Source organism: Tachypleus tridentatus, chromosome 12 (assembly GCF_004210375.1).
Source record: "Tachypleus tridentatus isolate NWPU-2018 chromosome 12, ASM421037v1, whole genome shotgun sequence".
Classification (NCBI taxonomy): Eukaryota; Metazoa; Arthropoda; class Merostomata; order Xiphosura; family Limulidae; genus Tachypleus; species Tachypleus tridentatus.
Window position 1 is genome coordinate 31,971,600 of NC_134836.1, and position 27,494 is coordinate 31,999,093.

At 30.9% G+C, this 27,494-nt stretch overlaps 1 protein-coding gene across 7 annotated transcripts in view; it reads left to right on the forward strand.

Annotated features, from left to right (window-relative positions):
- Positions 1–9,391: 9,391 nt before the first annotated feature.
- The window catches only part of LOC143235509 (ubiquitin-conjugating enzyme E2 J2-like), a 45,299-nt gene continuing 27,196 nt past the window's right edge, over positions 9,392–27,494 (forward strand). The window contains exons 1-4 of one of the 7 annotated variants that reach the window (XM_076473720.1): positions 9,499–10,008; positions 12,099–12,285; positions 21,818–21,954; positions 23,171–23,211. In XM_076473720.1, coding sequence (XP_076329835.1) covers positions 21,839–21,954; positions 23,171–23,211 — 157 coding nt within the window. In that variant the 5' untranslated portion in view covers positions 9,499–10,008; positions 12,099–12,285; positions 21,818–21,838. Of the gene's footprint in view, positions 10,009–10,689; positions 10,810–12,098; positions 12,286–21,817; positions 21,955–23,170; positions 23,212–27,494 lie in introns of those variants that run through there. The other 6 variants (XM_076473723.1, XM_076473722.1, XM_076473721.1 and 3 more) reach the window with 6 other exon arrangements.

Sequence of the window (27,494 nt, forward strand, 5' to 3'; positions counted from 1 at the left end):
TATAGTTTTCACTTTTAATTTGCATAATCTCTAGAGGCTCTTAACTAAATGGCCGGTATGGCCAAGTGGTTAAGGCACTCGATTCGCAATCCGAGGGTCGCGGGTTTGAATCCCCTTCACATCAAACATGCTCGCCCTTTCAGTCGTGGGGGCGTTATAATATGACGGTCAATCCCACTATTCCTTGATAAAAGAGTAGACCAAGAGTTAATGGTGGGTAGTAATAACTAGTTCCCTTCCATCTAGTCTTACACTGTTAAATTAGAAACGGTTAGCGCAGATAACCCTCATGTAGCTTTGCGCGAAATTAAAAGATCAAACCAACGCACAATCCTAACTGAATATTAAAAGTTTTTAAGTTAAATGTTTATACTTTATTTTTCACTTTCTCAACTATGTCACTAACGCTATATATTATCATCAACATAAAGTGCAATGAACTATTAAAGTTAACAAATGGAAATACGTATAAATCTTTCAATTCTTTGTAAAATGTTTTTAAAATTTATTCTTCTTGTCATATGGATAATTTCACTTATAGTATACTTTTTAAATTCTTTGCCTTTTAATATTTATGATGATACGCAACTGATGCTCATAGAGCCCTTTACGAAATTATTTTGACAGACCCCATGCAGAGACACTGATGTCGCTTATTCACTTGCTGTATTTATACACCTTCATAATCCAGGCAACAAGTTAAACTTATAAAAATCAATAAACCTTTCAGAATATGCATATTAAAACACAAGTAATACAAAATGAACTAAATTATAGATGTCAAACCTAAATACAGTTTAATAGTATATCAATCTAATATATAAGGCAAGAAAGTCAAACGGTTGAGCCCCTCACTTTACAATGCACTAAGCTTATTTTCTACCTCATATGTTCGAACCAGTATACTTCCAATATCTTTTGGTCTAGTTAGCTAAGTAACTAAAATTTGCTCTTTGTATTGGTTATAAGCATGCTATTCAACTTCAAATAATCGTAATGCAACTCAGCTTCGATTTCGCAATTGAGCGTGCTTGACCTTAAATTGAGAAAAACGTTCATAATGGTTTCCTGTAAGAATAAATTCTTGGAATCTCTTCAGACAGTGATAAAATACATATGTATGGTAGATTTTCACTGTTTCAAATAACAATCTATATTAGGTACTTACGGTTTCTTGTATAAGAGCTCTTGAAAGTTAAGCATTGTAACTTTAAGCAGATCACATGACCGCAAAAATTGCAGTTTTGATTGCTGTTTGAGATGTTTTTTTAAAGTAAAGAAATAAAACTTAGATTATACAAACCTTTAAATGATAACATACTTGATAATAATACATTACGTTAAATGCCTTATTAATACACAAAAAAATTTAAATGGAACTGGAAACTGTAGGAATAAGTAATTGTTCTTTTAACTGTAAAAGGGCTTGGCAATGCCAAGAGCTTAGATCAACGAGCTAGTAACCCATTGTTAATTCATTGCTTTTCAGCAAGTTTCTTTAAAATATTTAACACATGCTGGAAACACTTGTCTCACTAAAACATTCAAATGATATTTGTCTCTAATATTTTTTTAAAAAAATAATGTATTTAGAATTTAAACTAATATCAACTATTTCTCTACCATGATGAAATAAATTATTCACAATATATTGTTTGATTGTTTGGAAATAAGCACAAAGCTACACAATGGGCTGGTTATGCTCCGCCAATCACGGGTATTAAAACCTGGTTTATAATGGTGTGAGTCGAAACGTTGTTCTCTGCTTTATTAGTAAAAGTGTTAATACCCATACCAGCCGTTCTGAGATATATTTTAACTTCAAGTACGTTTCCCATCATCACGGGTTATTACAAATATTAGTTTGCATACACGGGTTTTACAAATTTACAAAATATACTGAGTCATCTGTACGGTTTGGTACTGAATATTTTATCAACAATCCAGGTTCATGACGAATAAGTTAATTCTGGTTAGCATAGTTGGCCTCAGGTCTCTGTCTTTTTACGGATGAAGATACTTAACGTATTCGTAGAAATGCTAACGTCCGAAGTTAATACTCTGAAGTTAAACAGTTTGTAATGTTCAAAATCTATAAATATTGTTGGTCAAAGTATGTAGTTTTGCGATGAATTAAGCGTTAATCACAATTATAGCTTCTGAGGCTCATAGTACACTGACTGCAAGTGACAAACAATAATAATAATCTATCTCTTGACGTATCAGTTTATCTAGTTAAGGCTGGATTCTCGAGGGTTCAACAACATTTGAAAACACGCTAACGTTTTCGTAAAACAAATATTGTTGATTCTTGCTGTTGAGAATTTTTTACAAATTTAGAGAACAGGCGGACCTTGCACAATATACATTCAAGAAACTGAGACAAACATAGGTATTAAAATAAACACATAACAGTAAATCTGTTACAGTATATATTTTCCGTCACCAATAACAAATGTTTATTTTTTACATTGATAAAAACGTTTTACATGGAGGTATGTTTGTTTTCTATTCTTTGTTTTTGTTTGCAGTAACAGACTGTTGATTTACAAAACTTGTTACAATCAGCACAGACTATAGGTTGGCATTTCGAACATTCGTTACTTTAAGAAACGTTACAATAACTTGAACAATGATGCATTTAAAGTATTAAATCCTTGTGTCAATCTTAACATCAGTAACTTAGCCCGAGGAAACCCTTCATTGACGTAATAACACTATTCTGACATGGTGACGCCAATTTTAAAAGACTCATCTTAACTTGTGTCCTTTTTAATTTGGTTGATTTTTTTTTATATTGGTGGAAACGATTCCGTATTTTGTAAACAAATACCTGTTTATCCAACTGATTAGAGTAAGCACACACCCTAACTTTATTTCTGTTGTTTAAAATGAGTTATTTTTGAATTTGTCTCGAATATTGTCATTGAACATATCTATAATGTTTGCAAGTGGCTTTCGATAAGATTATGACTTATTACTTTTTTTTTTAACAATAACTTGTTTGTTTTCCTTGGAGAGACATTTAACAGATTTCTTTAAAAGGCAAAAGAAAATGAGCATAAGTGTTCAAAAACGTATTAATCAATAAAATTATGTAAAGGAACTTAAATCAGCTCATGCTGTTCGGATATGTGAATATTTAAACTCGCATAAACGTTGAGATCTTATCTTTCCTTTCTCGTTTAATGTATGCTTGATCCCTCAAGAAGTCTGCATGTCACTAACCGTCATCGTAAAGTGCCTGGAAAAAAGAAGTAGAATCATTTTAAATAAGTGTAGAAAAAATATTAATTAATTTTTGTAAACGTTATGAAAATATCTTACAATATTCAGAACCTCTAACTGTTTAATATTTTCAACAGTTAGAGGCCTCGGAAGGAAGTAAATTTCTTTTCTCCTAATTACAGAAATGCATTTCTTTTTAATTCATTTAGTCAATCACATCTGATGGATAGTTGGACCATACGTAAATATATAATTATAAGTATTTGATTACACGTTATCAATATCAAAATAGTTCTACAACAGTACTTATTTCATTTAGTTCAGACATACAGTTACGACAGAAAGTGTTTGTACCCCTGCGTCCCGAGTGGTTTTTTGCTCCTAACTTAAAAAGTATCACCAGTAGGCTAATAGAAGTAGAGTATATTATAAATATTATATTAACACACATATACATAAATTTTTTTGTAAGTTAATTGACAAATAAACTGTTTATAAACAAATAACCAAAAATAGGAGAAGCAGTTAGTGTTCGTACAGTTCAGAACGTGTGAAAAAACTGATATTCCCGTAAATATTTTGTTTAGTTTGGCGAATAAACTACATTATACCATTCCAGAACTAGACACTTGGTTCATAATTATTGGAATTTAGCCAGCAAAAAATGTACTTCCGGCAATTTAGCGCCGTCTCCATCATTATCTGTTTGGTCAACGTGGCGAACAGGAAACAACTGTCCAGTGATTTTAAAAACCGAATTATTGTAAAATACAAGTTTCGTGTGTCTCTTTCCGGTATTGAAACACAACATAATGTGCCGAACTCTACTGTTCAAAGCATAATTGCGAAGTTTAAGCTTGCAGGATCAACTGCTAACCCCCCTCGTTCCGGACGCCCCACCAAAATTCCAGAGAGAACCAAGAAAGTTCTCAGAGAAGTTAGTAGGAACCTTTGTTTAACATGTAATGACATAAAGAAACTGGGGTTGAAGTAAGCACCTCTACACTTACGAACATGTTACGTTCTTCTGGGTTCAAAGCATGCCATTTTCGTAGAACTCCATATTTAAAGCCTGTTTATTCAGAAGCACGATTGAGGTATGCAAGAAAGCATGTAGATAAACCCTTTACCTATTGGAAGAGTATTCTTTGGTCAGACGAGACTAAAATTGAGCTTTTTGGCCACAATAATGTTCGCTATATATTCCGTTAGAAGGGGGAACGAAATCTTCCAAAGAACACCGTCCCTACAGTTAAACACGGAGGTGGCTCGATCATGCTATGGGGCTCCTTCAGCTCTTCTGGTGTAGGCAGCCTTCACCGTGTCAACGGAATCATGAAAAAAGAAGAGTACGTTGATATATTAGGTATTTATATCAAAAATGATACTCGGAACTTGCGGCTTGGGCGTCGTTGGATCTTCCAGCACGACAATTACCTTAAGCACACATCGAAATATGTGCAATTCTGGTTGCAGAGGAACCACATAAGCGTTCTGGAGTGGCCATCGCAGTCACCCGATCTCAACCCAATTGAAAACGTTTGGCATGAGTTGAAGACCAGGGTTCATCAGCGTTATCCGAAAAACTTGCAAGAATTGGAGGCCTTCTCTAAAGAAGAATGGAAGAAAATACCAGTCGAGTACTGTCAAACGATCATGGAGGGCTATGAGGAGAGATTGTGCCAAGTAATTCACCTGAAAGGCTACACAACTGACCATTAAAGTAGATGCACGAGCACTTTCTGCCCCTCCTCTGTTTGGTTATTTGTTTATAAATAGTTTAGTTGTCTTTCAATTTACATAAAAAATATGTAGATATGTGTTAGTATAATATTTATAATATACTTTACTTTCATTATCCTAATCGTGATACCTTTTAAGTTATGAGGAAAAAACTATTCACGACGCAGGGGTATAAACACTTTCTGTCGTAACTGTATATTCGAAAACTTACTACAGTATACGAGTTGTCCATTTATTTTTACTGGTAAAACTATAATATACTATAACTGCATAAATACTGAATTCAAAGTTGTTATAGTCTGATTCGATTGCTGTTGTTATACATGGATGAGCGATCCAGATTTGACGGTTCCCTACATCCTGTGAAATAGTTTTAATCAACTCAGGGTATATCAACCTTTGATATACGGATGTCAATGATCTCAACTTGAGAATCAACATAGATTATTTGAAAACTACACTTTGTCTGATAAGCAGCAACACTAAGTTATAGGTGAAATGATAATGCATGTTATCATGACAATGTTCAAAATATATATTTCAATTTTGAAAAATTATACTTCCTGAGTCTGAAACGTTGATGAATAATTATAGCACAAGATCAGAAGCTTCTTAATATTTGAAAATAATTATTAGACTGATATTAAAAATTAGGAGATGTCTTAACTTGTAATTGAGCTCATTAGCACTACTTGAAAACAATTAACTCTGTTACCATACGAGTACATAAAAATATTAATTGTTGTAAAAATAAATCGTAAATTGTACACGTTTTACATGTTGATGTAATCTTATGTAAATAGTTTAAATCATAGTTAATCTATCTTTCATTACAAAAAATATTCTTCGCTCTTTTTGTAGACTGACTCCTACATATCGGGCGTAGTTTATTTTTACTAAGTAGCAAGCAGAAAATGTTTTGTTGTGAAGTAAGTTGAAATACAAGAATTGTAAAGTATCATTTATAAACGAAGCTCATTTATGTTATATATGTCTAATAATTTTGTTTATCATAGCATATATAAACTGGTTTTAAAACATTGAGAAATGGAATGTCTGATTTGTAGCGAATATGTTTGTTTGAAAGTGTTATGACTTTAGTCTAGTACACACCATTACAAATTAGTAATATGCACAGATATATATCAATCTGTGTGTGTGTTATCTCGAAAGTCAAACAACTTTCAAGAGGTGAAAGGCCGTGTGACGATCTTTGAATTCCTAACAATCAAAGTTTAGCTAGTAATTAATAAAACAGTAAGTCATTCATTTATTATATTTAGTTGCAGCAAAATGATTAGGTTAATGACTTTAAGATAGAAACGAAAAGAATGTCTTTATGCTGTTTTTTTCAGTCAGCAAAAAAACAAACAAAAGAAGCTCTCCACAAAGTTGTTAAAATATTTATATTTTGGTAAACTTTTCTACAATTGTTATTTACACAGATTCTTTCAAATTTAGTGATCAACTTACAAAGCTAAATATGAAAATTATTGTATATGACTTAGAGAATTAAATAAATATCCTCTTTAGAATAAATAGATGTTACATATTAATTATAGAAAAGAATTAACAGTAAATGTTGTCTTTATAAAATTTAAGAAATTGAAAAAAGTATGATTAAATGTAGATTTGTTTGGGAATTTCGCACAAAGCTACACGAGGGCTATCTGTGCTAGCCGTCCCTAATTTAGCAGTGTAAGACTAGAGGGAAGGCAGCTAGTCATCACCACCCACCGCCAACTCTTGGGCTACTCTTTTACCAATGAATAGTGGGATTGATCGTGACATTATACACCCCCACGGCTGGGAGGGCGAGCATGTTTAGCGCGACGCGGGCGCGAACCCGTGATCCTCGGATTACGAGTCGCACGCCTTACGCGATAGGCCATGCCAGGCCATTAAATATAGAAGAAAAATCATAATTTGTAAGAAATATGTGTTAGTAACACCTTCCACCTTTGTAAAACATATATAATACAGTTAAATCTATAAACATAAAGATAAATTGAAACAAGGTGAAACTTGTGTGCAATACTATGAAAATATAGTAACACTGTCCGCTTATGAAACACTATTTGCCATTTCATACAATTTAATATATAAAAGTAAACTATAAACATAAAGAGACAAATTGAGACAAGTTGAAATCTGTATGCAATCCTACAGAAATATAGTAGCATTATTTACCTTTGTAAAACCTACACATAATATGCCGGGTAAGAGCATCTGTCTGCAGAACTTTAGTTATACATTCCACCTTATAGCATCATCTTCCTATAAAAACACTCTCCTCATTTGTAAAACCACTGTAAGGGAAACGATGAACACAACATTATTCATTTTAAGACTTTGACTGTTACATAAAATTAGTGACTCACTTTTAACTTCGGATGGTTCGTATGCGAACTATCTGAGCGGCCATTACACCAAAGCATCCTCAGTTGATATTTCGTGGTCCTACCAACGCATCCTCTTGACAACTTCCGTTGTCAAGTGTCATGAAAGCATGGTAACATATGTATTTTATGGTGGCTTAGCAACATGCCCTCGAGTTTCTCTTGATGGAACTATGACGTTAACGTCTCTGGTCTCACTTCATGGACGATTCGACTTCATTCCCTCCCCCTCTTGCAAATGATCAGCACGCATGTTTGAAAAGGCTCGACAACTACTAAATCTGTACACTCCTAAGGCTCATAACATTTTGAAAATAGTGTTCAACATCTGAGGCTGATAAAATGCAGACAGATCACTGTGAATCTTAGTGACAATAATAAAATGAAAAATAATTATTTATTATGTATTTAAACAAGAGTGATTCAGTTTTTGCTAACGATAATAATCATCCCAATATATTTCATTTGTTCATTTTTAATTAGAAAATTAAATATGCAACTATACCACAATGTTAATAGGTTATTTAGTATTTTTCTATTAAAACATTATTATTCAATGTGCAACTATTTTAAACAAAATTACCCAACTTTACTGGAATGAAGATTCTTGACACGCTTTATTATTCTTTCTTAACTCTCTATTTATCAGTTATGTAGGAAAAAAGAGACAAAACATAAACAATCCAAGACAGAAACACACCATTTAATATTTTGTGCTTTAATTCCTTCTGTATATTTGTTGATATACATTTTATTCTATTTTAAAATGAACAAAATTACCCAAATTATTTTGCTTTGATCAGTAAGAAAAATAATAGAATCAGATCAAGATTATACTAATTTTTTGTAAAATAGTATTGTTTTGTTTTCTTTATTATGAAAAGAAATTAAAATACCTTTTTTTATATTGTACATAAATATAACGTTTATTGGCCACCCCTAGTGGCACATCGGTATATCTACGGACTCTCACCACAAGAAACCAAGTTTCGATGCCCATGCTGGGCATTGCACAGGAACCCCTTTGTGTAGCTTTGTGCTTAATTCCAAACAGTCAGACTTTTTGTCTTGGAGTGCCTAGAGGATTAGGATGCTCGACTGTAATATGAGAGTCATGGATTCGAATTCCCATCACGCAAAACAGGCTCGCCATTTCAACCGTGTGGGTGTTATAATATGACGATCAATTCCATTATTCATTGGTAAAGAGTAGCCCAAGAGTTGATTGTGGGTGGTGACAACTAGCTATTTCATGTTACATATGATTAAAACGTCATGGAGATGATATCATCCTTTGTCCCTTGACATTTTATTGAGATTGCAACTGCTCTGCTTATGGATGGAAATGGCTGTAATGCTGTCAGCTATGAAAATATGTAGATAGCTGGAATCCTTCAATTTTAAATCAGGTGGTATATTTAGGTTACATTCTTCCCTAAGTCAGAACGATAGTGACCAATCGCGTGGTTAGCGATATGTTGCTCTGGATAAATTTAACCTTATCCGTGATGTAAGGAATGTATGTTAAATTTAAATACATGATCTTCGCCTGATCTGTTTGTAAAGATGTTACCTGATCCAATACAAAATGATTATCCTGTCTGTAAGAGTAAGTACATAGATTTTGTTTGTGTTATAGGTTTGATATAATAAAGTATACTTATTTGTACATTACGCTGTGTCAAAACTCTTTATTTCGTCATCATAAAGTCAGTTGTTCAGAAGTTCCGTACTGCTTGGTAATAAATATTTTGTTGAATTTCTTGCATCTTTACCCATTGTTCTAGGGTTAACTCAGTTTTAATTGAAAATATTACATCAATTAAATAGGATCAGTGATACCAATTTTTCCTGTGAACGATATAAGGTCTACTTTTGTTATTTGTAAGATCTGTCTTGGCCAATAAGACAATAGTTTCAGATAAATAAAAATTAATAAAATACTTAAATTTTCTGGTGTGTTTAATTAATTTTATTAGAATAGATTTAATGGAACATATCATGCGCAATTTTGTATATTTCGTTATTGTTAAGCACAAAGTTACATTGTGAGCTATTTGTGTTCTGTCTTCGCTTGCATCGTGTTTTTAAGACTCCAGACTGATTACAAAATCACTAAGAGACTATCATACAAGGTAATAAAGGAGTATTTGAGCTTTCGATTATATCCCTTCGCACTAAACTTCCTGATAAAGATGAAAATTAAACCCTCTGTTTATTTGCCTTACTTAAAAAAAAAAAAAGACTTCAATTTTAGTTAAGCGCCCGTGTTCGTCCACTATTGCCAACGACAGCTTATAACTCATCTTGTTTGTGTTGTGTTTCTTAGGTTCATATAAATGTAGATGCATTTTGTACAAGATTATTATGCATATTTTGTGTGTGTGCAAGCTAAACATTAATGCTTAACTCAAAGTAACAACCAAAGTTAACAAAGGAAATTATATCACGACTAAAATTTATTTTCATACAAACTTTGGAATTGTATTAAAACATCGCTCGATTTTGTTTTTCATATCCTTCTAAAGTAAATAGGAGTGTCTGTTTTTACTTAGATTTTAAGCGGAGATCAAGCAGATAAATGAATTGTTTCTGTGTAGGATAAGACAGCAAGAACGTTCAGACTAAATCTAAAGAGGTTTGTATTTTATTATGACAGCTTAAAAAAAAAGATTACTATGCTGATGAAATTTCATATTTTTATGATACAGAACTTTAAATCTTATTACAAAATATTGAATAACTGTTAAAAGATGTAGATTTACAACTCACTACAGTATGTCACCAGTAGTTGCAACTACTACTAGTACGAGTCTGTAGTACTAACTAGTAATATGTCGTTAGCAGTAGTACTGCTAAGACTACTGATACTGTTACTAGTAGTACAACATGTCAACAGACAACTTAATTAGGTAGTTAGTGCTAGTTATGATAGTAGTAATAATACCAAGATGCTCAATTTAAATGAAGTATGTATATATATTATTAAAGTCTTGAAATTTGCTCTAGCTTTAATTTACAGTTTAGAATCTATTTGGGGAGATTTGTCAGCTACAAAGACTTCACCTACAAGTTCCACAGTGTCACTCACTTTGATTATTTTGAAGTTTAATCTCAGATTCCATTATTAAAGTCAATCATTTCAAATGTCACATGAAGGATGCAAATTGATAATTATAAGGAGGGTGATCAGTGTGTTAAGTTTATTCCATACAAAGTATGACTGAATTATCAACAACAGTTTCAAATAAATAAAAAAATCTCAGTAACAAGTAAATCACAGGAGATATTAATATGTAAACATGAATTATACAGAATAACTTATAACTGCAGGATGAGTGGAGATTAGGTAAAAAAGAGAATGGAAAAGAAAGATGGAAAAAAGTTGATGAAAGAAAAGACAAAGGTATTTTGAAAAACTGTGTCAGCCAAGTCAAGTGTAAGCCATTTATTGAAATTACGTAAACTAAATGATGTAGTAATTAAACTGTTATTAATATAGTTTTCAAATAAAAAAATGTTTATTTCTGAATTGTCATTTTATACCATTCTTAAAATACAAGTTTTTTGTGTTTTTCCCTTTTGCCTTTTTTAATTGACATTTTTTCCCATTATCTTGTTTTCTTTGTATTTTTTTTACCTTTGTCATTTGTTACAATCACTAGGACAATTGACATTTATATGCTAAGTAGCAAATCTAGTTCAGCATTGGTAACTTGGTAACCTGCATGGTACAGCTTTCAGAATGGATTGTAACACATACTGCTAACCATTTTAACTTTATTCTTAGCTTTACATTTAAATATCTATGGACTATAGTTCAATCTATGTTGATGTAATTTTTACAATTATGAATATAATAATTTGCATAAGCCAATTACCAATAACAAATATTGTACAACCAAATTATAATGTACAGTGTAGTTTGGCATAAAGTAGGAGGAAATAAAAAATATTGATATTCAGAGTTAAATGTAATTTCCTATGTATATAGTTATGTGGTAATATATGTAATGATGGAGGAGATGATTTTATGCTGGCACAAGATATTTCATTATCCAAGTGAGAAAGAGACAATAAATAATAAATATGCTAGGTAAGCTTTTTGTGTAGTCATTTTTAGGTCCTTGTGGCAAAGTAAAATGAAGAGCATTTTGATCGAACAAATTCAGTTAATCAAAATCCTAGGCAAGAGGTAGAATAACAGTGGCCTCTCAGTTGTTCAGTAACAATCTTTTTCAGTATTAATTTCATCAGGGTATAAAATGATGACACATTAGCAACATGGTTTGTTTTCATCGAAATACCATGTTGTACACACTTTCATTTTTAAGGTACAATCAGGTTTCTTTAGGTCAATTAGTATTAATAGGATCCATCCAGTTGATAATGTTCGAGGACCCAAACTAGAACTAGTCATTCCTTTTCAGTTGCAAAGACACTGCATGCATTGGGTACAAAAAATGGTTAGCAGAATGGAGAACTTCAGAATTATAAGAATCTTGAACTAGAATAGCACCAAAACCTGGTTTTCTTAACGAAAAATATGAAGATTGGTTTTATAGGCAAATAATTCTTCCATATTTAAAAGGCATTTTGACAGTTTGAAGACCAACAGAAATGTAGATTTTTATTAGCCTTGTCCAAAATTCAAGCAGTGTAGCATTATTTCACACATACTTGCAGCAACATTCTGTTGATTTACCTGACCTATTTAATTTCTTGAAGCACAGGATGACGTGAAGCCACAGAAATGTGGTTTTACAGAAGTATCTTGCACATTCTGTGGAAAGACCATATAACAAATGAGAAAATACTGAGAAATGCAGACACACCAAGGAAGCTGGTTATAACCATCAGAAAAAACAACTGAGTTTCTGAGGACACAACAAGAAAAGAAGAACTTGAAAATATGGTAATTACTGAAAAAATAGAGGGTGAAAAAAATTTAAGAAAGGCCAAGGTTAAACTGCATCAGTAGCATAAGCAAGTGGATTTCAGTGTGACTGAGATTTTGAAAATTCAAAAAAAAAGGGAACCTGTGGAGAACCATGATTACCAACATTCAAACCAGATATAGAAAAATTTAACAACTCTTATTTCACAGAAAATCCAATTTTACAACATCAGAAATTGTATGTTCAAGGAAAAGAAATTCAGATCCACAGAAAATACATCTAACTGTTAGACCAGCAGAGACAAGCCTATTTATTGGCTATGTCATCTGTATGTAGTAATAAATATTTCTAAAGTAAACCATCTCCAGAAATAACATATAACTGACTTAACTGTTATAACAGTATAGACGAGGGTATTGACTATCTTATCTGGGATACAGACAATATCTTGCCCAAATATTTTTTCTATATAGTCTGCCCTCTTTTTTTTTTAAGATATCTTGAACGTTTGTTTGAATGTGAGAAGGTAATTATAGTTTGTATTTTTGAAAAGTGAGAAATTATGCAATGTTGCAAAAACATTAAGTACTTTGTTACACAAAATTGGCATCTCATCAGAAAGAAATTGTTTTATATCAATAAAACAATTGCTAAAAACATTTTTTAATCATGAACAAGAGATTAATATTTTCAAAAAATGATTGTAAAATACAAAAAAACATATAAAAATTATTTTGTCTGAACACAAAACAAAAACTATGATGATTCAATTCAGTTGACTACAGTTGAAATGTCATTCAATAAAATTAGAATATTTATAAAAATTAGAGAAATTTTAGTGGTCGACTTAATTTGAATTACTGCTTTTGAGTCTTATCATTTTTCACAAAATATGCATATTATGTGTTATTAAAGTAATGCCAAATTTTTCAACAAAGTACCAACTTTTGCAAAAATCTGTATTTATGAATAGCAATGCAACATCAAAAGTTTGTTTTAAAGTGAGAGTCAGTGATCATGAGGTAATACTTTGTCCAGTGAAACTTTATTCTTGATCCATCTCATCTGTATGTAGTAATGCATATTTTAAAACCACCAGACTATTGAAAAAAGTTTCCACTGGCCTGTCAGTAGACCTAAAACAATACTTATATCTACTGATGGGACCAGTGGATGCTTGCTAGTAATCAAATGATAAGTCTCATATGCTAATAAAGTCCAATTTGTTTAAGAAATTAAGCTCATCATAAGTGCATAGCAATGGATGTGTCATTCTATGCAAATTGAACTGTTCAGTTTTTTTATATTCAACATTCCATAGCAATGGATATGTGTTATTCTCTGCAATTATTCAGTTTTATGTATTTCACATGCTTCAACTTTTTGTAGGAACAAGAACAATTGGAGAAAAATTATAGATAGTTTAGTAATTTTACTCTGTAACTTATGATTGATATGCCTTTCAATTCCATTTAGTTTTAATAATGATATTCTTTAAAATGAAGAAGATATTGGTAATGAAATTTATATTTTAATATTGTATTAAAACACTTCAGATAATTTTCAGAAAACATTTTATTTGTTTGAGGTTTAATATTATGCTCTGTTGAAATTTTTTTTATAATTAGCCTCACATCATTAGATGCACTAACAGTTGATTTATTGCTAGATAAGATATTAATATCTTTCAGTATGTATATAAGCTATGTGATTTAGTTATACAGTTGGCTGTTTATGCATACAGAAATGTGTAAATTGTGCTGAAGTACAATAATGAACATGATTTAAAATACCATAGGTTATAGTTGGCTAAATAATGAATGTGTGATTAAATATTCAGCCACCCAAAATAAACCTATAATGATGTTTACTAACTGAAATGCATTCTACATCATTAGCAGTATTAACTGGACCTTCAGAGTATGGCTAAATAATGAATGTGTGATTAAATATTCAGCCACCCAAAATAAACCTATAATGATGTTTACTAACTGAAATGCATTCTACATCATTAGCAGTATTAACTGGACCTTCAGAGTATGGCAGGATTTTCCTCATAAGGTATTAAGTATATATTAACGATAGAAATTGAAGCACCATGCTAATAAAACATTGAAACTTATTACAAGCTGTTTGAAAGAGGATCTTCAAATACAGTATTACATTGACATTTTAATTGGGACATGAAAGGGTTTTGTTAAGTTTGTTGATCTTTACTAATTCATTCCCCATCTAAAATTTTCTTGTTGTCCACTAGAAGACATATCTGTGATGGACATTCTCAAGTTATATAACATACAATCCCTGACACAAGAAAGACATTTTTTATTGCTTGAAAAACTAAAATTTGGTGTAGGTTTATTGTTCCTTCCCAAATTGGGTTCAGACCCATGGTTAACTTTTAAGTTAGTAAACGTATCTTCATGAAATTTTGCAGGTTATCAGTAAATATTACAAATTTTTTTTAATTTCTGTTTTTCTTATGTGTTTTTTATTTTTGAATATTAACTGTTCAACATGCAAAGTAACTTTGATTTTAAGATTAAAAATACTTTTATGCATCAGAACACATTCAAATTTCACATGTAAAAATATTTATAACCTCTAGATAATTGTCAAATGTTTTTTAAAGAAAAAAACTTTCATCTGTTGTTTTCATAATTAAATCTCTGTACCGTTCGGTTGATTTGACTAATCTCATAACCACCATAAAAAGGTTAAATATAAATTTTTTTTGTTCTAGAATGACAACATATTATAACACAAATGTTTAGTCTAAATGGGTTCAATCTCATAAAGTTATACATTATATATATTTATTATTCTTATTATGTTGCACTTCCAGTCATGCCTAGCTAACATTATAACATTATAAAAGTTGCATTGGCATGGTGTACGTACACCCTACCATATTGAATAGTATAAAACTGACCTTTGTAGTTACCCATCTTAGATATGTTTTAGCAGAATTTTGTTTTGTAAAATAGTCACAAATTTACAAATAAATTCTTAAACCTATTCTTCATAAAACATAGAACAGTAAATAAAAAATGTATAGAAACAATTATCTCTCATAGTCATTTCTTACTTACCTTTGGTTGCTAAGCCATATAAGATTTCAGATGTGGAGGATTTTGAAATGAAGTAATTTTTTTGAGGTTTTATAAATATACATTTTTAAATAACCAAAGAATTTTACTATAATTTTTCAATCTTAGAAAGTAAACTGTATTTGGGTATAAAAAAAACAAAACATTTTGAACTCATTAATGTCTTACCTTACAACTTGGACCCTAGCATGAAAAGAATGAGTTTGTCACTGAAATATTTAAAAGAGGCTGAGAGAGGCACTAGAGGGACATTCTGAGTTTTTGATTTGTTAAACATGCCATTGGGTTTAGGTGAGCAATTATTTTCAAAAATTAAAGTGGTGGATGAGGCCACATTGGTTTATTCAATAAATATATTAACTCTTAAAATATAGAAAACATAGTTGGTTCTTATTTTACATTCCAGTTTATAAAATTGCTGCATCTAATTCATAAGAAATTATAGACTGTATTAGGATATCACATACAAGTAATTTGAACCAATGCTGCATTGAACATATCACATGGCACAAAATATTAATATTTAGGTGTTTTTTGAAAAAATACTTTAAATTAGAAAATTAATGCACAATACTGAAATTTGAATTATAATCTACAATTTGATACCAAACTTACTGATATACAGTCATAAAATAGTAGTTCAGTAAAATTTTGAATGCGAGTCAATAAATACGATAAATGGCTTTTAACCTGTGTCTATAGAGTTAGGTTGTTGACACCATGTATTCTAGAGTAAATCTCTTACTAAGTAAATAGAAGAAACAGTCCGTATAAACTTGTGCTGATTAAGCATTCCTTTTTGGAAAATTTCTTTTAATTATATAAATGAAGAAACTAATTTTTGAAAAGCTTTTATCATATCTACGATAGAAGTAGTTATTGATACATTACTTTGTTGATGTCTGTTCGCAATATATTGTTTTAAGAGACATCATCCACCATAGAATAAAGAATAAACTTGTGGAAATTTTTTAGAAAGTATATATATGTATGTGTGTGAATGCTCATACACTGAAAGTCTGAGCAAGATAAAAACTTCTGAAATTTTGAGTGATATATCATGGACGTGCAGAATAAACCTCAATTTAAATTCAGTACCTCTTTTTATCCAGTGAAAAGAAGTAAGATTATCACCATTAAATATATAGGGTTCATGTTTTAATTGTTGATATATTACTGAAAAAATAGGTACCCAGAGGTGCTAAGATTTAAAAAAGCACAAATAGGCTAAAATGTTCTAAAGCCCTCAAAATATTGACTGAGGATTGTTTGAATGAGAAACATTTGGTATGATTATGCATTATTCTTGGAAAATAAAAAAGGTAAAAGCTACTCACCAGTGTTTCTTGATAAAATACTAAAATGTTTTTTTTTTAAAACAAGTGTTTTAGTAAATGATGACATTCCAGTATATAAGTTATAAAATATATACAGAATGTAGTTTTACAATAACTACAGAAATATGTTAATGATATAAAAGAGACCTTTCAACGTGTTACAAAATAAGATAGTGTAATTTACGTTTCACTGTCATTTCTTATAGTTACATCAGTTTTCAAGAAGCCTCTTTTCAACATTCCTTCATTTAATTAGTTTTATCTTGATATATGGCAGGGACAAAAAATAGTTCATTACTTGTAATACACCATGAATACTCTCAAGAATGAATAAACTGCACTATAAGGCAAACAATATTAAGTTGATACAGCTACTGTTGAACAAAACTGGTTGAAAGTTGATAGGCAGACTTTGTCAATCTGAAGACAAGGGAGTGACTGTACATTCTGTGACTTGTTAAACATCTATTTGACATTGTAAGAAAAGAAAAACTTATGAAAAAGATTATTTTGAAAATGTCTTGTGACATTATATGAGAATAATAACAGTTCTTTGTAGAAAAGCTTGAATATAAAGACAAGACAGGCAGTGCTTGATACAGAAGCTCCATTTTGGGTGCCAATATGAATATTTTGTGAACCAATGATGATAGTCATGAAAAGTAGCTTTAATTTGCTCAATAATGAAAACATGTAAATCCTGAGAACTGTGTATTAGCATGAAGGAGGTGGACAAGGAAAACTGTCCCCCCTTTAAAAAAATATTAATTTTTTATGTCTTTTATTAGATAACAGAAAAATATGTAAAACTATATATTTTTAGAATGCACTCAATGAGATGTGATCTCAAAATCCTAATTTTAACACAGGCTTTTGTAAATACTTGAACGTTTCATAATTTTTGTTCATGTTATCATAAAACGTGTTGTACAACTGCTGTAGTTTCTTAGATCTTCTTATACCAATTAGCCCACAAAATGATCATAAAGTTTCTCTGCAATAATTTAACATAAAAGTTAAACTCATCACAAACCAGTTTCACAAGTTAATATTCAGTTGGCATACCCTTATATTTCACTATTACTTCACATTAATGTGATATGCTTTCAGTGAGTTTGTGTAGATATCCCTAAATGATTGACTGCCATTATTCTTTGAGTGCTTTAAAAAGTTTATCTTTTGTGTTTGAGTTGTGATCGTTTGTTAATTGGATTAACTCAACCTTTAAATTTTCAATTGGATTAATATCAAGTGATTGACCTGGCCATTCCATTACATCATTTCTCTTATTTCTAAGATATATTTTAATGACTCCATCATTGCAGATAAACATGTTTGATCATTTTGTAGTCTGGTTGGAATAAGACCTCAGAAACTACAGTAGATACACAACACATTTTATGAAAAAATGTAACTAAATTCATGAAAAGTTTTAAGTATTTATGAAAGCCAGTGTTAAAATTAAGATTTGGGATTATATTTGAAAAAATCTCATCAAGAGTGTTCTAAAATTGTAAAGTTTTACATGTGTTTCTGTTACCTGATAAAAGACATATAACAAATTAATAATTTCAAGGGAGGACACTTTTTTTTTTGTCCACTCTCTGCATATAGATGAATTACAGCAAAACATATAATTACTGGATAAGAGATAACCATATCATGAGCAGTGAATCCAGTTTGTTACCAATAGGTCAGAATCTTCTCTGTATTACTTGCAGAATCAGTAGTAACACACACTACTGACTTCATCTACTTCTTAATTTTATAAAGTATCTGTAAACCACAGCTTAGCATATGTTGATGTCACATTTGTAATTATAAATTAAAACATTATGAATGAAACAGTCACTGATAGCAATGCTGTACAACTAATATCATGTTACATCATATACTATAATTCAATAGTTAAAGCTTAAATGAAATAATTTTAAAAAATAGGAAGAGAAAATTTATTATCAGTAGAAGGTATGTTTAATGGTATGTTTGCAATAATTCCTCACATCACATTTTAAAATCTTGATTATTGGAATATTATCTTAAGGAGAAATTATAAATAATTGTTCAAACAGTAAATATCAGCAAGTGAAAAGGGTATTTTTTTTCCATTGTTATTTTTGCTCTGATTAGTGAATTTGTTAGAACATCTTTTGTTGGATGAGATTACATCATGTACAACTATCATTTATGTTCAACCTTGAGTTATTTCGAAAAATGCTTCATGGCTTGAAAATCAAACATTGGCTGTAATTGGTGCATACCACTGGCATTGAATTGTCTCTGATTAGATAGGAGCAAAATCACTTGTGCTGTGATATATATAATGCTGATGTCATGTTTTCTGCTACAGCCTCCCTCATAAACAACTTCAGAAAAGCTAATAATAATTGTATGTGTTTATGTGCTGTTATCATGGTCTTAAAGTATTGATTGCAAGTATTGAAAAGTTGCAAATTACTGAAACAAAAAAACTGATATTTAGACATATCCTTTTGTGTAAGCCTTTACTTATGTTTCCTGTACATTAGGTACTTGTACATAATAGCCTACCTTCTTTTCTAAACCTTAACCTAATCCAGCTCAGTCACCCCTGCCTAAACTTTACTTAAATGAGAGTTATGTACAACTTGTAAATATTGTAATTATTTTCCAAAATTTTACCACCACAACTAGCATTAATTTGCATATTGTAATAATATATATTATTACATGAATTGTTTTGTATAGTTTCTAATGGTTTAAACTATGATTATTCTAAACCAACAACACTTTTAAAGAATATTAAGAAGTATATAGATTTATGGCCCTAATAGTTTCATCGTAGTATGTAATGGATCTCAAAATATAATGTGTATTGTATAACATAATGCTTATTGGCTTACAACATGATGATCTGATAAAGTTATTTCTAAGAATGCTTATGGGACTATAATGTAATGACATATTGAATTTATCAATATATTGAATATAAATGTAAAGATTTCATTTTATCGGTCAGTGATTAGGCCCAGTTTGGAGTATTGTGTTCACTTTTCTTTACAAAGGACAGTGAATTGTTGAAAAAGGTTCAAGGCTACTGGGATAATATTTAAGATGAAAAGTTTACATTTGAGGACAGGTTAAGGCCTCCAAAACTGCTCTTTTGAGCAATGGAAAGTTAGAGGGTATATGAAAGTTGAGACTGTTAAAAGCATTGATAGTGTTGATGCATCATCTTTTTGTACTTCATAGTGAGAATGATATGATACAAATTTAAATCCTGAAAAGATATTTTTTTGTTTACTAACAAAGTGTTAGGCTTATAGAATAAATTTGTAATAGAAGAGGCTGCAACTTTACAAAACTTTAAATTAGAAATCATTAATACCTTATAAAGGTGTAATTTTTATCCTTTCTTTTTTTAAAAATGTTGGCATGCAGCAACAATTTAGAAGGAATAAAAGGGTTCTTAAATAGTTTGTGTTGAAGTAGGTATTGCTATAAAAGGGAAATTGTAGAATGGTAACTTGAAACAAGGTTGCATTGGAACAATGAAAAATATTGCCATAAACTGGAATTCCAATATAAAAAGGTCACGTGAAGTCACCAGAGTGGGTAAATGAGTTGAATGCATTTTGTTATTATCTTTTGTGTTCTTTAAAATGTATGTCTTGAACAAAATTCAGGATGTGCTGGAGAGTTCTGATGAAGAAGGCTTCTTTTATTTTACATTGTTTTAAAATGTGTAGAATTTAGTATTGTTTTTGTTGATGGTATCACAAATGTTGTGACTATCCATCCATGGCTGACTTTGTCAGATGCAGTATGGTGTTAATGTGATGTATATGAGATATTAATGTAGTTTTCACAGGACCAAGGTATATTATACATGATATTTATTTGTTTCATCTCTGTAAATCAACTTTTTTACTTATGTGAGTGTATTTTTGGATGGTACTGCTGGAATTAAATGCCATTAAAATGCCATATATTCAATTTTTATGGCTGTTTTTCCTGGTTTGATAGTTTCTGAGTAGTTTTCTGTTGGTACAGGTTAATAATTCTTTCTCTTAAAAGTGGAATCATGCACATCTACTTTGATCTCAGTTAAGAACTCTGTGATAAAAGCTTCAAAAAAGAAAACAACATTCAAAACGTCCTTCATGCCAATAGCCATCCGAACAGTTTCATCCAGAATCTGAAAAAAAATTTCTATCTTACCAAAACCTGAAACAAATATGTTAAACACTATTATCCTATCATTTGTTCCAAAATAAAACTTTAAACTTAGAATATTATGTAAATTTTTAAAAATCTGAATTTGTACTGATTTTTTAACCAACAGAACACTCAAAACATGCAAAAGAAAGAAATCTTTCTTATAGAAATAAATGGACTTGGAATGTCTAAAAGACACCTTATTCTTGTGGAGAAACATTTTTCAATAAAATAATCTATCTTGGAGATCAAAGCAACATTATTTGTTACTGCAACTGTTGTCTTACTGCCAACTGCAATCAAATTATTGACTTTAAATAATACTGGCAGTACAGAAAATTAAAGCCATTTTTGATCATAACTTTCCAGATAACCCTAGACTGCAATCAGTATATTGGTCTCAATTAAATATAGTCTACATTACTCTTTGAGGAAAACTAAAGACATCACTATAGTAAATCTATTTAAACTAAACTCCAGCTTAATTTTGCTGACGTCGTATGATCTCTGTACACCCAAGACCTCATTCATGACAACATTTTTTACTTGATATTGCTTTTCTGAGTTCCATGCATCATAATTCTTTCTCATGACCTCACCTTCTTCCTGTATTACACCCCATAACTTGCTATGTTTGATGCAGTAACTGCCTGCACTAGCAGTTACAAATGTTCTCAGCAAGCAAAAGTAGTCCATAAAAGTCCATTGTGTATGTATTCCTAGTTAGTATGCTTTTTGTTGTTAAAGTTTTCTTTTTATTTTAAAATTTAGCTTGTTAGGTTTGTAGAACTTTTGTTCAGACTTCTAGTTTAAAGCTTCAAGGGGTTTAGACTCAGACAAAGAACTATATAAATATAATTCATATGTTCAAATATACAAATGTCAACAAGATTATTTCTTTTCAGATACAATAATTTAAACTGAAAATGACTCGTAAAGGAAATTCAGCAACACAACGACTGAAACAGGATTATATTCGCATCATCAAAGATCCAGTACCTTACGTTACTGCACATCCACTACCATCAAATCTGTTGGAATGGTTTGCATTGTGAAAATAATAATAATATCAGTTATTTTATTAATATTTCATATTATAATTCATTTATTCAAATAGATTTTGGATCCTCTATGACATACTTTTTTTGTGTTTATATGCGAGTGTTATGATGTTTTTAAAATGACATCAGTATTGAGAAAGTTGAGGTTAAAGATTGATTTCCAAACCAAAATTCTCTTAAAGCACAATATTTGAAATTTTTGTTGTTAGTATTCCTGTTGATATTTGTTCTTAATGTCATGCTATGTTTTCTTTAATATTTACATATGTGTAACACTTTTATCAAGTTAGACTGTTTGTTCCACAAAAGTACTCAATTCTATCTACATATTTGAAGAGATCTGGAAAAAATCCCCAGTAAAATTCAGTTAATTGAAGAGCACACTTAGAAAAGTGTTTAAGTTAAACTCTAGGTTCAACTAGGTTCTGAAAGTATTGACAGGTTTATATAATTCTTTTAACCTATACTTCAGTAAATCTATGTGGTCTATGACCACCATCAAGTGAATATCTTGGTATTGTATTAATTGTTTGTGAGACAGTACAAGATAATCAAATAGGTCATTCTCAACCTCTTCCCTAATCAAGTTGGTAATATGCAAAAAGCTGTTCAGTTCTGTGGATTAACAATGTAAATAAAATGCCAGTTAAGACAAAGTAGTTAAGATATTTAACACCTCACAGAGTGGTGTTTTCAATGGAGAAATATCAAACTTGTGATGCAGTATGGGTTATTTACTTCAGTGCATCAAGATTTGAATATAAATGATAAAGAAACAACTAATACAGGAAAAAGAAGACAAAGAGAACAGAAAATTAACAATGTGTCAGTGTAATTTTATAGCTCACATTGCCATTGTGGTGAATAGCAGGCTCTTTCCTTTGCCAGTATTTTAGAATAATTATAGACCATGAGTGTCTGGTGCTAATGCAGTATGAATAGACTTTTTTTTATATAACATTATTTGTATTTGACTTTTCCATTTTGTTTGTTTTTGATATTTTTAAAGATTCTTCCTCTCATTCACACTAAGATCTTTTTTTTTCTCTGCTGTTTTACATATCTGTCACCATTAATTTTCTTTAGGTATTTAATCTGTACAATTATGTAACTAATTATTTAAAACTATTTACTTACTCTTTATTTACCTATTTCATATATGTTGAATAACAAGAATAATAATTTTTTTGATTGTAGGCATTATGTTGTGAAAGGACCTGAGGGAACATCATATGAAGGTAATTGGTGATTTAAATGTGATTTCTTCAGTAAAATAGCAATTTGACTTCTTTCATTTATGTTTAGGAATACTACTCTATTGATTTCTGGTTTTGTATTTTCCTCTTATGTTGTTTAGTAGTATAGCTAGTACTTCTGAGAGAGTGCCATGTGTTTCCACACAGTTTCACTTTTTTCCTGGTATAGTTTGCCAAAGCAATTTGCATGCTACTGGTCGTGAAGCAACTTGCATCTAATAACACTTGATTTTACATGAATTTCACTACTGCAAGATAATTACATAAGCAGCAAAGCATTAGTACTCAAGAACTTCATTCTACTTCTTGGCATTGTATTGGTCAGACATGTTTAAATTTCCTGCCTTCATTCATCTTATTAAGACTTGCATTATTAATGGTACATTAATTTTTTGTTTTATTTAGATTTTGTTTGAAAAGCTTTAATTTTTATTGTGAATTCTCAAAGGACAGTGACTTTGTTAACAAATAACCCTTATTTCTTCTATGGCATTTGGAGGGTTATTAACTGTCAAAATTATTGCAACCAGTATTAAACCTGATATTGATCATGAATATGCCTAATGGTTCTCCTACTCTCATCTTTTTGGCCAACTTCTTTTATGCACACTTGGTAATGATACATTGGACTATGTCCTTCACCTGATTTGCTTTCAGTCTCTTTCTGGATTTCATCCTCGTATATGTTCCTTTTGCTGTCCTTTGCCCATTTTCTTCCTTTATCACTTTATCATCCATGATTCTTTGGCTTTATCTTTCTTTTTGCTTGTTATTAGGCTTTATGCTGTTTTATTTATCTAACAACTTGTTTTTCACACCTAAATGCATTAAACCCCTTCATGTTCCTGCCTAAGTTTGTACTGATTTGTTGACTTGCTTATGTTTTTGATTCCCTGCAGTTGGTAAATATCTAGTCAGCTTGGGGATCATGTTTTTCACATTTTCTTTTACCTTCTAGTTCCTAATTTTTGTCCTTGTCTCTCTGCCTTTCTGTATGTCCTCTCCTAATTCTGTCTTTTATTTGAGGTACTTCTGATAGCGTCTTTGGGTATTTTGTTTCATCTCTGTTCCACTTCTGCTTTATCCAACCATTCTTTGTTCTCCTACTGTCAGTTTATTTTCCTTTTTTCTTTATGCCTTGCTTTTTGTGTATTTTATTATATAGCTCCCTTTTTAGCATAGATGTCTCCTGTGATGTTCCTATCCCCTATTGACTTAAGTGGCTGTCATAAGACTTGTGATCTTTTTATTTTTCCAGATTTTGTTTTTAATTTCCTGATGTTGCCCTCTACTCCTATTCTTCATCTAGATGTTATTCCTTCTCATTTCAAATTCCAGACCATTTGTTTTCTTCTCTTGTCTTCTTTCTACCAGTAGTCTAGTTTGTCATGTTTTTTTATCAGTGACTTGACTCTCATATATGTATGATTCTTTGTGTACCTGTCTCTTCTTCTGCTATTTGTCTGATGTTTTGATGACTATAGTTTTCCATTTCTCTGCCTTGGTCTCTATTGTGAGTCCTCTTTCCATTTCCTTTTCATCTCTTTCTCACTCTATGAGTGGACATTTGGACCGTGTCTGTAGTTGGTTATGATTGATGTGTGGGACATCTTTATGTATTTATCACTGTCTTCCTTTTATTTTTTATATTCCCTCCATCATTTTCATGTCTTCCCATCTTTTGCTCTTCAATATTTCTCAATATTGGCCCCTCTTATATCCATTTTCATTGTGTGAACCTTCTCTTGTCATATTCATAGCCTCTTCCTTCTTCTAACCTACTTGTATTACTGTTCAGACATCTCTCCTTTATATTATTTTCACACCTTTATCAACCAATTAAAAACTTAATTCTGTTTAATATTTTGCAATTTTTCAGACAGATGCACTTTATTAGAAATAAATATTGTGTTGCATATAATCTAGACTAAGAAAGAATTAGAATGAAAGTTTCTGATGAATGGGAAAACAATTAAATCACTTATTTTGGGGAAAGCACACAGCAACAGATTTTGTCTTTGTGTAAAAGAAATTTTTGATCACAAGGAAACCATGGGGATAAAGTTGCAGTGAAATTATTGGCTAAAGCTGAGAAAGGCTATTTGAGATGTATGTTTGAAAGCATTATTTTATGAAAAAATGAGTACTGCAAGAACATTTTGCACAGCATGTAAGATAGCAAAAGAAAATCAATCGTTTCATAATTTTTCATTAGAGATAGATTTACAAGAATTAAATGGAATTGACATGGACAATATTCTTCACTCAATATCTTCAAAAATATATCACTCAAATTAACATGAAAAGGCCTAGAACATTGTCTCATCCTTCAACTCAACATTAGGTCCCCTTGTGTAACTTTTAAAATGTTTTTCAGTAAATTTTTATTCTATGACTTTTTCATTAATATCTTTTACTGAATAGTTACTTTTTATTTAATCTGTTTTTAAACTTTATCTTTATAAAAACCTCCTCACACCCTCTTAGAAATATTTTGCTGGATAATTACTTTATTATTTTAAGAATTTTGTTTATTGCTTTCTATAAGTATATTTTCCAAAATTCACTTTGTTACTATAACTTAGTTTTCCATTTTCTTGCAAGTTTTAATACTATTTGTAAAAAAAAACTCAATAAGTAGTTTATTAAACAGTATTGTTTTAAACACATTTCATAGAATGTGTGTAATTCAAACAACCATATTTGAATTGTCCAATGCTTCTTTCTTAGTTTTAAGTTCTATGTAATGTGATGCATCACTTACTTGCAGATGTGTCTGTTCAAAATGTTGCACGTAATAAAACAGAATAAAATTCTATTTAGATATGTTAATTTATCTTTTTACCTTTTCTTTGAATTTTTGAAATCTGCAGACATAGCATATTTGTAGTATATTGATGATTGTCAAAATTTCAATTAATTAAATGCCCAACTTTGGTACTTCTGTTACTGGTAAAAACCCTATTTTAAACAAATATTGATTTATTCTTACGAAGTCTATTTTATGATCAGTAACATGATCATCAACCAAGTAATTAATGATTAAATGTTGTTATAGTTTTTTTTTCATTACAATATATTTGCTCATGCAACTCTACGTTGTCAGCTCATTCAGTTCTTATTTCCTCTCAAAAAATACCTCCTTGATTAGTACTGTTCTCTGTCTGCAAATATTTTTCACTTGCCACTACTCTTGTAACTTCTACTTTTTTTCTGCAGATCATGCAGCAACCCTCCACCAGTAGGAATGTAACATTACTTACTGTTGTAAATAACACTCTTTCTAATAATGCACCTATTAAATTGCTTCTCAATTGGCAGTCTTTTCTGTTAAGATGTGTTTGTCTTTGCTTCTAAATTTTGGAATCATTATTTTAGTGCAATATTTTTTCTCATTTCTTTGTTTTCTTTAGTTTGAGTTTATACTCACATTATTCAACTAGTTGAAACTGCTATTACAGTTCCTGCTCAGGTGGGATTACCAGGCATGTCTTCAGGGTCAGGCTGATAGTTGTAAGTGGATGATGTGACTTCTATAATTCATATAGAACTATGTATTTAACATTCACCACCACATGAGGAGTTATAAAGTGTTGTCTGCATTTGATGTATCTGACAGGGAGGACAAGGATTTGGATAGCTTTTCTCCCTCTCCTGCTTATGCTTCTTAGTGTCATTTTTGGGGAACTGACCATGCCTTTTTTCATCTTTTGTTGATTTGATTCATCAGGTATGTTTGATGTCTTTATCTTCTCTTTCCTGTCATTCTATTCCTGTCACATCAATGAATGTCTCCCCATTCTGTTTCTTACCCCCTCTATGGGATACTATTTCATGCTGGTATTGGAAACTGTTTTCTCGTTTGTTTGAAGTTCTCAAAATGATGAGAGGCTGATGCCCTATGATTGATTGGTCATCTGTGAATCACTTCTTCATTCTTTTCCAAGTTACCCATGGAGTCATGTCTCCCAGTGGCACAGTGGTATGTTTGCAAATTTACAATACTAGAAACTGGATTTCAGTACTCATGGTGGACAGAGCACAGATAGCCCATTGTGTAGCTTTGTGTTTAACTACAAACAAACCATTAAGTTATACTTAACTCTCCATTGGGTTTTCACTTCAGGTGTGTGGTTGATGCTATCTGAATAGTTCCAACTCCCCAGCATCCTGACATTTTCTTTAATTTGTTTATTATGGGTGTGTTTCCTATTTTATGCTTTTCCATTTGGCTTAGCCTCAATTACTATGTGTTTTGCTGAGTT